The sequence below is a fragment of the Narcine bancroftii genome, chromosome 13 (assembly GCF_036971445.1).
Source record: "Narcine bancroftii isolate sNarBan1 chromosome 13, sNarBan1.hap1, whole genome shotgun sequence".
Taxonomy (NCBI): Eukaryota; Metazoa; Chordata; class Chondrichthyes; order Torpediniformes; family Narcinidae; genus Narcine; species Narcine bancroftii.
Window position 1 is genome coordinate 43,335,605 of NC_091481.1, and position 14,686 is coordinate 43,350,290.

At 40.5% G+C, this 14,686-nt stretch overlaps 1 protein-coding gene across 1 annotated transcript in view; it reads right to left on the reverse strand.

Moving 5' to 3' along the window:
* cfap54 (cilia and flagella associated protein 54) overlaps positions 1-14,686 on the reverse strand; it is a 1,315,566-nt gene that overhangs the window by 286,394 nt on the left and 1,014,486 nt on the right. The window contains exons 32-33 of the mRNA XM_069909968.1: positions 13,071-13,161; positions 2,978-3,081 (exon numbers count right to left, since the gene is read on the reverse strand). Coding sequence (XP_069766069.1) covers positions 2,978-3,081; positions 13,071-13,161 — 195 coding nt within the window. The remainder of the gene's footprint in view (positions 1-2,977; positions 3,082-13,070; positions 13,162-14,686) is intronic.

The window sequence follows — 14,686 nt, forward strand, 5'->3', positions numbered from 1 at the left end:
CAGATGAAACCAAGATTAACCTGTATCAGAGTGATGGTAAGAGCAAAGTGTAGAGGCGTAAAAGAACTGGCCAAATTCCAAAGCGTACCCCCTCATCTGTGAAACATGGTGGTGGGGGTGTTATGGCGTGGGCATGTATGGCTGCCACAGGTACTGGGGCACTTACCTTCATTGATGATATAACTGCTGATGGCCGTAGCAAAATTAATTCTGAGGTGGACATAAACATTTTTTCTGCTCAAGTTCAAGCAAATACCTCCAAACTCATTGGACGGCGCTTCATCATTCAGAAAAACAATGATTACAAATACACTGCTAAAGCAATAGGGAGATTTTCAAATCTAAAAACTGGAAAATTCTTGAATGGCCTAGTCAGTCACCCAATCTAAATCCAATTGAGCAAACCTTACACATGCTGAAGAGAAAACGCAAGGGACAAGCCCTCGAAACAAGCAGAGGCCTGGCAGAGAATCACCAGAGAAGATTCTCAGCGCCTGTGAATCAGTAATGATTCAGAAAATTCTTTGTGAATCACAGACTTCAAGCAGTCATTGGATGGAAGGAAGATGCAACAAAATACTAAACATGATCACTCAATTACATCAAACCCCATTGTGATGTCCCAAATATTATGGTGCCCTGAAATGAGGGGACGTGTATAAAAAGTGCTGTAATTTCAGAATCAGAATTAATTGTCATGAACAAGTCATGAAATTCGGTGATTTGCGGCAGCGTCATGGTGCAAACATTCAGATTATAACCATCTTATAACATTACTAGAAAAAAGGTAAAAATACTAGTGGACAAAAAGTGAGGCCATGTCAATGGTTCATTGATTATTCAGGAATGTGGTGGCAGCGGGGAAGAAGCTGTCCTTGTGCCGCTGGGTGCTCATCTTTAAGCCCCAGTGGTGGCAGAGTGAAGAGAGTATGGGTAATGGGGGTCTTTGAGGATAGAGGCTGCTTTCTTAAGATACTGCCTCATGTAGATGTCCTTGATGGAGTGAGATCTGGTGCCTGTGATATCACAGGCCAAGTTAACAACCCTCTGGAGCTTATTCTTATCCTAAGAGTTGGCCCCTCCATACCAGGAAGTGATGCAACCAACCAGAATGCTCTCCACGGTCCACCTGTTTACAAGAATCTTCGGTGATATACCAAATCTTCTCAGACATCTCATAAAGTATAGCTGCCGGTGAGCTTTCTTTGTGATTATATCAACGTTGAGGCTCCAGGACAGATTCTCGGAGATGTTGACACCCAGGAATTTGAAGTTCTTCTCCACTACTGAGCCCTGGGTTGTGTTCCCCTGATTTCCTCCTGAAGTCCACAATCATCTCCTTGATTTTGCTGTTATTGAGCGCATGGTTGTTGTTGATTACACCATTCAACGAGCTGATCAGTCTCCCTCCTGTATGCTTCCTCATTGCCATTTGTGATTCTGTCGACAACTGTGGTGTCATCGGCAAACTTGTAGATGGCATTTCGAATTATGCTTGGCCACACAGCCATGGGTGTATAATGAGTGGAGCAGTGGGCTAATCACCCATCCTTTGTGTGTGCCTGTGATAATCAGTGAGGAGGAAACATTGTTTCCAATTCATATTGACTGTGGTCTTCCAATGAGAAAGTCAAGGATCCAGTTATAGAGGTGGGTACAGAGGCCTAGAGTTTGGAGCTTCTTGACCAGCACTGAGGGCATAATGGTGTTGAAGGCTGAGCTGTAGTCTATGAAGAGTAGCCATATGTACAAATAGCTGTTTTCGAGGTGATCCAGAGCTGAGTGGAGAGCCAGTGATATTGCATCTGCTGTGGAACAATTGTGACAATACACAAATCGGAGTGGGTCCAGATCTTTGCTTAATTATGTGTTCATTCTGGCCATGATCAACCTCACAAAGCATTTCATCACAGTAGAAGTTAGTGCTACTAGTCAAACCAAAATGTATACAAATAACTTTGAATAAAATCTGGAATGTGAAATTTAATCATTTGAATGGTTTGATTACAAATTTAAAACTGTGGAGCACAGGGGAAAATAAAGGAATAAAGTGTCTTTGTAACAATCATTTTGGAGGGCCTTGTATAATGGAATCCAACATTGAGCAAGCATCATTGAACACCTCCATGTCATTCTCATTTCACTGCTGGTGAAGATTGTGATGAGGTTTGGAGTGGTGAAGTTATGGTGAAGCCCAAATTGGACCTTCAGTAAAACGGTTATTGGCAAGTCAAGTGTCACTTCACAGCAATGCTGACAACACCATTTGTCAAGAGTGGACTGAGTGGGTAGTGAATAGCTGGGGTGGATTTGTCCAGCTAATTACTGGTCAACATTCCTCATTGTTGGTGGATATCAGTACTGCAAATGACTGAAAGCACAACTCGACGATGCTATTGGTGGGATATTGTGTTTTGCTGTGTCCAGTGCTCTCAGCTTTGTCTTGATATCATGCAGAGTGAATCAAATGAGTTGATTATGACCACGATGATGAAGATCTCAAGAGGAAGACAAATTGGATCATCTATTTGGCAATTCTCACTGAACATTACTGAAAATGTATCCGCCTTGTCTTTAGTGCCCATATGCTGGGTCCTACTATCTCTTGAAGATTCTGAGCTGCTTTAAATGTCTCCCAGCATTCACATGGTAGGACAGCAGAGCACTGACTCAACCTGCTTGTTGTGATTGGAGAGCTCTGGGTATTGCATTCTTCTTTTGTTGTTCAGTTTGCACAGTGTGAGAGTGTCACCAAGCTGGCACCTCAATGCTTTTGCATTTACCTTTACCTGTTCTTCTCCCAGTCTGTCTATTTGCATTTTTCATTAAGCCAAGACTGAAAGAAGTCAAACAAGATTGTGAAAAACATCTATTTACTTTGGGGAAGAAACAATATTGATGCCAAGTTAAAAGCAATCGATATTTAAAAACCAATTGAAAAAGGGGAAACCCCCTAATCGTGAGAAATCTGATCTACCTTTGTGCAGACGGGTCCATCTTAAGGATTGGATTATTGTGGAAGCCATCCACAAGTTCCTTCAACTTTACTTTTTCTTTTCTTGTATTTTTGCTTTTCGGTGTCTAAAAAATGAAAACAGCAGGCCTTACATGTTACGAATCTCTGAATGATTTTCTAAACTAACCATGACTTAGATAAATATTAGAAAGCACAATTGGGCAGCAGGGTTAAGGGCAGGATATTAACAGCACCAGCAACCTGGGTTTGAATCTCCCCGTTTCTGCATGGGTTTCCTCTGGGTGTTCTGATTTCCATCCAGGTTCCAAAGATGTACAGGGTTAGTCGGTTAATTGGTCACATGGGTATTTTGGGGCAGCATGGGCTTGTGGGCTGGAAGGGCCTGTGACCTTGGAAATTTAAATTTATAATGTAAAATACAATTAATCTCTTCATTCATCTTTGGTTTCACTAACTCGAGCATAATTTTATATTTGAAAATTTATAAGCCGGGATGTGGACAACAAAATAGAACTGGAAATAGAGAAGGAATGTCAGAAGGACAATGTTACGATAATCAACAAGAAAGTAGATTGGGACACCCAGGTCGGTATGGGATTTCAGGGGGGATTAGGTGCTGTGTAATGAACCAGAGGTGATTATTGAGCTGAAGGTGAAGGAATCCACAGGAAGCAGGATCACAATATGACTGAGTTCATTTTGAAATTTGAAAAGGAGAGGCTGGAGTCCAATGTGTCGAAGTAAAAGAAATGACAGTTGCATGAGAGAGGAACTGGCCAAAGATGACTGAAAAAACACACTAATGGAGAAAACAGCAGATGGCTGGAATTTCTGCAAGAAACGAGGCAAGTGCAGGACAGTCACACACCAAAAACAAAGAAATTTGTGAATGGAAAAGTGAGATAATTGTGGCTGATGAGGGGAGTTAACACCAACATAAAAGCAAAAGAAAAGGCATATAAGGGACTAAAAATTAGTGGGGAGTTAAAGGACTGGGAACATTTTAAAAACTGAGAGAGGACCACTAAGAAGGTGATTAGAAGGAAAAGATGAATTATGAAAGAAGGTTAGCAAATAATATCAAAGAAGCTTCTTTAAATATTCAGAGTAAAAGAGAGACTGAAGTAGACATGGGCCCAAGAGAAAATGATGTTGGAGGAATTGTAATGGGAGTGAGGAACTAAACGAAGGCAGAGGATCAGTCTTCACTGTGGACAATATCAGTAATATACCGGACTCTCAAGGGTCTCTGGGAAGAGAAGTGAGTTCAGTCAATAACACGAGAGAGAAGGTACTTGAGAAGCTAAATGATCTAAGGGTAGATAAGTCTTTCAGACTGGATGGAATACACTCTCGAGTTCTGAAGGAGGTCACTGTAGAGATTGAGGTAATGATCTTCCAGGAATCAATAAACTGAAGAATTGCAAAAGTCTTTCCATTTTAATAAGGGAAGGAGGCAGTAGAAAGGAAATTATAGACCTTATTATCCGGGCATTGGTGGTTGGGAAGCTGTTGGAATGAGGATATGGAGTACTATGACAAATTATGTTGTGCTTTTGGGAGATAAATTGGGGTAGGTCTTTTTTAGTGTAGGTCACATACAAACACTTTAAAACAGATTTTATTTAAAATACTGGAGCTCAGCTCATGCTAGTCAGGCCAATGCCAAGAGCCTTTGCTACAGTTTTGGAGAGTGCCCAAGAGACTTCACTAATGGATTGTTGTTTACAAAAAGGCAACAGATAAAAGAACTCATCAGAGCTGCAGGCTGACTGGAGTGGAACTTGCTGTTCTAAGAGGGTCATGTGGTTTTCAAGCAGAGAGAGAAAAACAGGCTTTTCTCTGAGAGAGAGAGAGAGAGAAATAGAATTCAGTTCTGCAATGCTGCAGTCAGCAGCATCAGCAGCTGGGACTGGAACAGGACAAGCTAGCAAGCTTGTGAAAAAACCCCATGTTATGAGTGCTTAGTTCAGCCTGGTCAAAGTCCTTGTGCTTCATACAAGAGGAGACAACTAGCTGCCTAATGTTTCACTTGAAATAAGAGAAACAAAAAGGAACTCTGTGGTGACCTAAAAGAAAGAGGTTATTATCTGGAAAACCCTGATAGGGAAAGTTTCTTCGGCAAGACACTGAAGTGGCTGGTTACAAGGAATTAGTTGTGGGTGTCCAGCGAACAACAAATCTCTCTCTGAAAACTGACAAGAACCTTCCTGAGTGGTAACCATTTACCTTTCAAGCACCAAAGCCTGGTGAACTTCATAAATGTTAAATTCTGTGCACAGTATAAGAAATGCCTGCAACCAGTGAACTTGAAGGAATGAGAAGTGATATTGGACTGTGAATCAAATAACTTTTCTGAACTTACATACACATCACATACATATGCGCTTAGAATTAGAAGGAAGTTAAGTTAGATTAGTTAAGTCAATAGTGATAAGTTAAATTGTGATTCTGTTTTCATGTTTATAGATAGTTAAAAGCAACTTTTATTTAAGTAACCATTTGTCTTGGTGAATATCTATTGCTGCTGGGTTTTGGGGTCCTCTGAGCTCATAACAGTACCAAGACGTGCATGACAAGATAGGCCCAAGTTAACACAGTATCCTTAAAGGAAAATCATGCCTGACAAACCTAGTACGATACTTTAAAGAGATCACAAGTTTTGGCACACCTAAAAAAATGCAGACAGATATAGCATTTCTACAGGAGACCCACCTCATAAATTAAGAACATATAAAGTTAAAAAGGAGGTGGGTGGGCCAGGTGGTGATGTCCTCCTTTACTTCCAGAGCCAGAGGAGTGGCTATCCTCATAGGAAAAAATGTTCCGGTAGTGGTCCGGGGTGTGGTCATTGACCTGGCTGGGAGATTTGTGATGATTCATTGTCAAATCTACTCAGAATAATTGACACTTATGAATATATATATGCCAGAATTTTGATGATAAACAATTTATACAAAATATATATTTGAAAATAACAAATGGGTGTGAGACTGTTTTGACTGGAGGGGATTTTAACTTTTGTCTGGATCTGGTCTTGGACAAATCAGCAAGGAAAGAAAAGGCATATAAAAAGGCATATAAGGGACTAAAGGGCAGCCAAACCTACACTGGCCTTTATGAAAGAATTGAATTTAATAGATATCTGGAGAAGGCAACATTGGAGAGAGAGCGATTATTCATTTTACTTGAGACAACACAATTCCTATACTGGAATTGATTTATTTTTGGCATCGGCACAAATGAAGGGAAGGATAGTAGAAACCAAGTACATGACTCGGTTACTGTCTGAGCATTCACTCTTGACTCTGTTCATTATAATGCTAGATAAACAGGCCATGGTGTATAGATGGTGCCTTAATTCATTGCTGTTGGGAAACCGGAATTTTGTAGCTTCATTAGAGCTCAGATAGATTTGTTCTGTGAGACAAACTGTTTCTGTACTAGTTTCCTGACTATGGGATACAATGAAAGCTTATTTAAGGGGCCATATAATTGGATATATCAAAGGTATTAAAAATGGGCATATGAAAGAGATAAACGGTTTAGAGTAGGAAATATAGGCCAATTAGAAAAAGACCATCAAAGATCAGGCTCTGAGGAGGTCACGTGATGGTGAGTCCTAGGAGCTCCCAGACCTAGATCAGAAAACAGCGTTAAAAAAAATCCTAAAATCGAAAAGAAAAAGAAAGAAAACATCCTGCCTGATTGAAGGAAGAGGATGAAGACATTTTAATCAACAAAAAAATGGAAAGCACAGCGAGGAAGTGGTAATTGCCTGAGAAAAAGAATCCGGCAAAGAATGAACCTCTATCACTTGTTCCAATACTTCCATTAATAAAGGTATTAATAAATCTTGAAATTTTTTATAAAATTCAGATGTAAATCCACCTTCACCTGGAGATTTCCCATTAGGCATTGATTGGAGTGCTTCTATAATCTCTCTATAAGTAAAAGGAGTTTCCAGTTCTTTAATTTCCCAGTTACTTAAAGAAGGTAACTGAAGGTCGGATAAAAAAAAATATCAATTTTGACTTCATCTTTTTTCTAATTCAGAAGTATATAATTTGGCATAAAATTCCCAAAATGCATCATTTATCTTGAGGTTTATATGTAATCTTTGAATCCTTTCTATTGTTCTTGAAACCTGTTCCATCTTTAATTGCCAAGCTTGTGGGCCCTTTCCCCAAATTCATAATATCTTTGTTTAATTCTCTGTAACAACTTCTCAAATTTATACATTTATAATGAATTATACTGTAATTTCTTATTAATCAAGTCCCTGTTGAATTCTGTTGTAAGTCTTTTTCTAAAGTTTATATCTCCATTTCCAATTTATTAACTTCAAAAAATGCTGTTTCCTAATTTTAGATATCAAAATAATAATGTCCTCTTAAATATGCTTTAAAAGCATTCCATAATACAAACTTTTCTGTTGACTGACTATGTATTTATTTTCAAAAATCTCTGTATTGATCTTGTATAAAATTGCAAAACTCAACATTTTTTAACAATAAAGATATAAATCTCTATCGACATGTAGTATCTATCTTTTCTGAGCCTGTACGTGTTATTAATAAAAGAGAATGATCTGATAATATACTACTTTTATATTCAGAAGATATAATACAACCATGTCATTGTGCCATTATTAAAAATAAATATATTCTTGAATAAGAATCATATCGAAATGAATAAAACAAAAAGTCTTTCTCCTTGGGATTTAATCTTCTCCTTATATCAACTAGATTCATTTCTTTCATTAACATTAATAACTGTTTTGCTATTTGAGTCCTTGTCATTGTTTTCATGGATTTATCTAATTATGGATCCAAACAACAATTAAAATCACCTCCAATCATAACTTTTTCATATACCTGCATCAAATTAAGGAAAGAGTTTTGTACATATTTCTCATTGTCTACATTAGGGGCAGAGATAATCATAAGTGTCCAGGAATCCAAATAAATTTTACAATTTACAACCAAAAGACAACCAACTGATTCATTTATTGATTCCAACTTGAATGAAAATTTCTTATTAATCAAAATAGCCGCACCTCCTGCTCTCGAACCAAAAGAAGAATGATCAGTGGGACTCCAATCCACAGTTAATTTGCAACAAATAATTCATCTCCTCAATAGAAAGAAAAGTACAGACCCCAATAAAAGAAAAAGCAAAAAGAAAAAAACCCATCCAAATAAAAAACGTTCTACCTCCCTCTACTGTATGGGAAGTGACTGACGTCACAAAGTGGCCAACAACTTCAGAAGGAGAAGCAAACAAAACCACATCTCCTGAACAGAACAATCACAAAAGGAAACATCAATAATTAAAACATTTTAAATATGGTCAGCTTCTTTCAAGTCTCTATTAACGCTCATCATCAATGTCAATTTCAGCTGATTCATGGCATTCCCTTTCCTACACGCCATTCTTCCTCTCTTCTTCAGCTGGCTTCCATTGTTGAAAAAGAAATTCTTGACTTCTCTTCTGTTTATTATCAGGCAAAGAATTGGCCAATGTAAGATCTTTGGCATCATCATTAAAAAACTGGGTTTGAAAGTCTCCATAAAGAAACCTTAAGAATAGTCGGATATATGAAACCAAATTTATGTCCTTTCTTCCACATTACAGCTTTGGCAGAATTAATCTCTTTGCAGTGTTTAATAATAGCTTGACTCAAATCTGTATAGAAAAAGACTCTACTATTCTTAACCACCAAAGGACCTTGATGTTTTCATGCATTTTGAACTGCTAGATGCAAAATAATTTCTTTATCTTAATATCTTAATTAATATAGAATGTGGCAATTGTCCAGGAAGAGGCTTTTTCCCTCATCGCTTTGTGAGCTCTGTCCAATTCGAATCCATTTGGAAAATAATCCTTTCCCAAGGCATTGGGGCTCAGTTTCTGGAAAAGTCTTCAAAATCTTCCGGCAACCCAACAATTTTAACATTATTTCTTCGACTCTGGTTCTCCAAAGCATCAATCTTCTTTAATAAATCATTTATTTGAATTTCCCACACAGTAAAAGAGCCCTCCAGCTGTCCCAGCCTTTCGTTACATTGCTCTACATCATTATGACAATCAGGAAATTCTTCTTCAATCTTCCTAATTTTATCTTGCAATTTGTCCACCAGCTTCACACATTTTACCACATCAGTCTTCATGGTTGACATTTCTTCCTTCATGCCAATAAATTGATCTTTCATATATAAAAAAAAACCTTGACTCATCTGATTTGACATAGTTTCAATTTGTTCAGACAAAATATCAAATTGAGTAGCTGGATCTGCATAATAAGAAGTATCAGGCTTAAATTTCTTTGAGTATACTTAGGTAGAGGCTTACCCTTATTCATTACCATTTCTTCTTCTTCTGTGCCTGGGTAAACGTCCTCCTCCTCAACCCCATCAATCATATCCCCGTCTTCCTCCTCTGTTGAAACCGACACCATTTCCACCTGTCCATGGGTCCTGGCTTCTCCCTCAATGGTCCCGCATCGTTGGACTGTGATGGATCAGTTACCCCTGCAGCACAGGCCAAATTTGATGTAATCAGGAGGAAGACGTCTTCGAGCTCCAGCGCCATCTTCCCCAGCACGCTGGGGAGTTGGCGCCGGAGTCAACTGTACCTTCACCGGTGTCTCGCTGTGGATGTGGGTGAAGAGAAATCAAATCTCCAGGCTCCATCTCGAAGGTAGGCCCAAGTTCTTCTGTGATTCTAAGTTTTTTTTTGCATTCTGTGTCTTCGTCTTTCTCATTATTCCTGTTGATAGTACTTTTTAAAAAAATACTAAATACTTATTTATGTTTACAAAACTTTTAAAATTGGGTTTTTAGCAGTTCTATCGGGAGAGGTCCTTTCACATCTCTCACCTATGCCATCATGCCCCCCACCCACCCCCAAGCTCAAGTCCAGGGCCATTGCCCGTAAACTCCCGGCATTGTATTTTAGGCTTTTTCTGGAGGGAAGGTGATTCAAGATTTCTACTGACCATAAGCTGTTGATCTTTGCCTTGGTCAACCAGGCAGCAAAGGCACCCGTCCTACATATCCGAGTTTACCACGGATATCGAGCATGTCGCCGGAAAGAACAACATGGTGGCCAATGCATTATCTTGACCAACTATCCAGGCGATACAGACCCTGCCCCAGGGGGTTGATTACACAGCCCTAGTCCAGGCACAGCAGATGAACCCCGACATCCCCGAATACAGGATGGCGGTGATGTGACTCTAGCTAGAAGATGTCCACATCAGCCCCAGTGACCAGACCCTCCTGTGTGACATTTCGACTGGCAAGCCTTGCTCCATCATCCCAGTGGCTTGGAGATAACCAGTGCTTGAGGCGGTGCACAACCTGGGGCACCCAGCCATCAGGACCACCATGAAGATGATGGCCAGCAGGTTCATTTGGCATGGCATCCACAAACAGCTCAGTCAATGGGCCAAAACCTGCACATACTGCAGGTCATCAAAGATGCAGACACATGTCAAAGTGCCCTCCCTCCCCCAACCCCAGCCATTCAAACTGGTATGATGGAGGTTCATTCATAGATCCCTGCCAGTATCATGGGGGGAGCGGTACCTGTTGATGATGGTAGATTGCTTTATAAGGTGGCCAGACGCAGTCCCACTGGCAGAAACCTCAACAGAGGCCTGCGCCAGAGCCCTTATAAACATATAGGTGTAACAGTTCAGAGTCCAGGAGCACCTAATATCAGACAGGGATGCATAATTCACCTTAGGGCTCTGGGCAGCCCTGGCCAGCCTCCTGGGGACCCAGCTCCACCACACTACGGCATACCAACCCCAATGGGTTGGTGGAGAGATTCCACAGGCACCTGAAGGCCTGATGGCCCAGCTCAAGGAACTGAATTGGACTGATGAACTACCGTGGGTCCTCCTGGTGATCCATACCACATCAAAGGAGGATTTCAATACCTCGGTGGTGGAAATGGTGTACATTGCACCCCTAGTCATCCCCGAGGAATACCTGGTGGCCACCCGTGTCACGGATGAACCACCAAAGGCAACTCTTGAAAGACTGAGGGAACGACTCGGCACGCTGGTCCCGGCATAGCCCTCGTCACATGGTCAGCACAAAACATTTGTCCCGAGGGACATAAAAATCTGCAATGACGTCTTCGTATTAAGGGGAGCACACCGGGCGCTGCTATAGCAGCTGTATGAGGGGCCCTATCAGATGATCAGACTCATCGGGACCACGTGTGCTGGATATCGACAGTAAGGAAGAAACATTTGCTATTGACTGCCTCAAACCAGCACATTTGGACACCAGTCAACTGATCACCCCACCACCCCTGCGCTACAGAGGCAGGGCACCCAAAACCAGAGACAGCACCTGGATCATCGGTTCTGGGGGGGTCGTGTGGCAGCCCACCATCCGACAGACATCCCGGCACACAAGATGGTGGTCGAACGTGGCGATCCCGCAAGGACTACGCCAACTAAGTGGCCTTTCTTCTCGGGCCACAGGCTGCACAGTGGGAAACAACGAACACTGGTGGGAACACAATTGGCGGCCAGCAAGCCTGTGATGTTATTTCTGCCAGAAGTGGCAGGACAACTAGGCTCAGCAGGCCTATATAAAGCTGGGCAAACCCTTCAATAAAGTGGTACTGACTATACCTATCTTGTGTGTGTGTCTGTGTGTCTTACTTCAGGCCCTGCCATAGCATGTACTACAACATGATGGATATGGAAATCCAGAGTTGTATTCCCCTGGAGAAAATCCCATCCAATTTAAGGAGGAAATATAACCCATTCATTGGGGTGGGGAAACCCTCTCTACAACAGATTGGTTCGCAGGTATAATTCTACCCCTTCTGAACAAAAGAAAAGCAATAAACGATGTCAGTGGTGGAATGATTGAGATTAATGAGGTGGGTCGAGGCCCAGTTGACGGGCTCTTGTATTTTGTTCCTTGTCTTTTGTATTTTCAGTTTCTTTGGGTTTTTCTGAAGTTCCCTTAAGGGTGTGTGACTACTGATATTTGGTTCTTTGTTTTTGTTTAATTTATATAATCATTTCTTTGCTGCATTAGGATACGGGAGGGAGGGGAGAGTGGAAGGGGAAAAATTGACTCTGTTATATACTATTGTTGAAAGAGATTGTGTTGTTTGTTTGGATTTATGAGTCTTTGAAAATCAAAAATAAATATTAAAAACAAATCACAAGTTGAAGAGGATTCAGAGATTTACTAGAATGATACCAGGAACGAAAGGCTTAGCACAGAGGAATGTTTGTCAGCTCTTGGACTGTACTAATTGAGAGTATAGAAGGATGAAGTGGGGGGGGGGGGTGCTCATGGAGACATTTCGAATGCTGAAAGGCCTGGACTGAGTAGATGTGGCAAGGTTGTTTTCCATGGTAGGAGAGTCTTGGATAAAAGGGCACAGCTTCGGCATAAAATCTCATCAATTTAAAACAGAGATGTGGAAAATATTCTTTAGCCAGTGGGTCGTCAAAATTTGGATGGTTACATGGATAGGAGGGGTATGGAGGGCTATGGTACAAGTAAAGATCAATGGGATGAGGCAGAATAATAGTTTGGCATGTACTAGATGGGCCAAAGGGGCCCTTTTCTGTACAGTAGTGTTCTATGATTCTAACAGTGCAGACTTAATAATATGCACAATCTCATTCTACATAGTACAATTCCATGATTTCTTACAACCTTGCCACATGTTAACTTTTTGCAGCATCTCTTGCTTCCAATGTTCAGATGATGTCTTTATCTAGCAAACACTTGGCTTAAACAAGCTGAGTTTCTGCCATTAAATCTACGCTGCCCAAATGATAACCCACCCAATGGTTTCCCAATTTATTCTCTGCATATTCATAATTGATTTTAGTTTGTCCATATTCTTGATAAGAAATATTTATGTGTTTGTTAGCAATAGGTCAGCTGGAAGAAATCCACACCAGCTAATTTGTGCAATTGGAAACAACCACCAAATACTCCAGCTGAGTGAAACAAGAATGTCTGCAGATGCTGTGATTCTAGTAAATACATTAAACTCCAACTCTTATGTGTACTTATCAAATATTCCAGCTGCAACTTACATTGTGATACTCCACCACAACGGCTGTATTTTTCAGGGACTTGGTTGTCTTCTTCTCAGGTGCTTTTATGCCAAGAAGAGATCTGTTCCGCCTGATTGGTTAAAAGAAACATTTGGTTTGTATTTTGGCAAGCAAAGCTGACAATAGTTTCTGGGGTGAAGACTGAAGCCAGAGGAGGAATCATGGTCCTGAAACTATCCTCTCCTCAGTAGCATATTTGTGTTGAGAATTATGAAATATCACTTTAAATATTTGCTGCTGCTATTAACCATTAAAACATTTAATCGAATTTCCCAATCAATTTTATTTCATTTCACTTCCTACTGATGTAGACCACTCTCATTGAGCTTCATTTCTACTTTTGGACTTAGGTTTGCTCTTCACAAATTGAATGTAAAATTCTACAAAATGCTCAATTAAAATGACAAAGTAGATTTTTTAAATTTTGATTGAATCCATAAAAAAGTTGAGTTGCATGAACTTTCATCCAGACTGTAATTGGAATTTTTATTCGACAATTTATTAAGAATAAAATCACCCATGGCCACTGTGCTACCTTAGTTACAAGCCTCTTCGATAAGTTTATCGCCAGACACATTATACAATGTACATATGTTCCAAATTCTTACTTGTTGCAGCCAATCAGATACTTGTAAAGAAAAATTATAACAATAAACAAATTGAATTAAAAGAGACAATAAATACAATACAGATTTAAATATTCACAGTAAAATAAGTGACTATCAGTCATGCAGACAAATCTTTTTTGGTGTCAGAGCAGTCCCTGTAGCAAGGGTTTGATAGCTGTATACATGCCACATGCCAAATCTATTCACACTCCTTAGGAAGTAGAGGCATTTCAGTGCCTCGATGTGCTTTCTCGATGATAGGCCTTCTGAAATATGGACTCCCAGGAATTTGAAGGTTCCAACCCCCTTCCACCTCCTTCCCATCAATGCAGGCAGGCATGTGGTCCTTTGGTCTCACCATCCTAAAATCAACCATCATCTTGGTCTTCATGACATTGAGAACAAGATTGACAGTTTTGCACTGGCCAACCAGGTTTTCACTCTCTATCCTCTGACATTATTTCCAGTTATTTGTCAGCAAATTTGGGGATTGAATTGGAGCTGAACTTGGTTACACAGTCATGAGTATACTGGGGAATAGTGTTGGTCACTAAGCATGCAGTCTTGAGGTGCCCACATTGATGGTCAGAGAAAATGAAGTGATGTTGCCGATCCATACTGATTAGGGTTTTCTGACAATGAGGTTGAGGATCCAGATACAGAGATCCTTTAGCTTGATCATGAGTTTTGCTGGTACGATACAGTTGAATGTTATTCATGAAAGACCCTAACAATGAAGACGCTGTTTACATCCGGTACCGCACGGATGGCAGTCTCTTCAATCTGAGGCGCCTGCAAGCTCACACTAAGTCACAAGAGAAACTTGTCCGTGAACTACTCTTTGCAGACGATGCCGCTTTAGTTGCCCATTCAGAGCCAGCTCTTCTGCGCTTGATGTCCTGCTTTGCGGAAACTGCCAAAATGTTTGGCCTGGAAGTCAGCCTGAAGAAAACTGAGGTCCTCCATCAGCCAGCTCCCCACCATGAT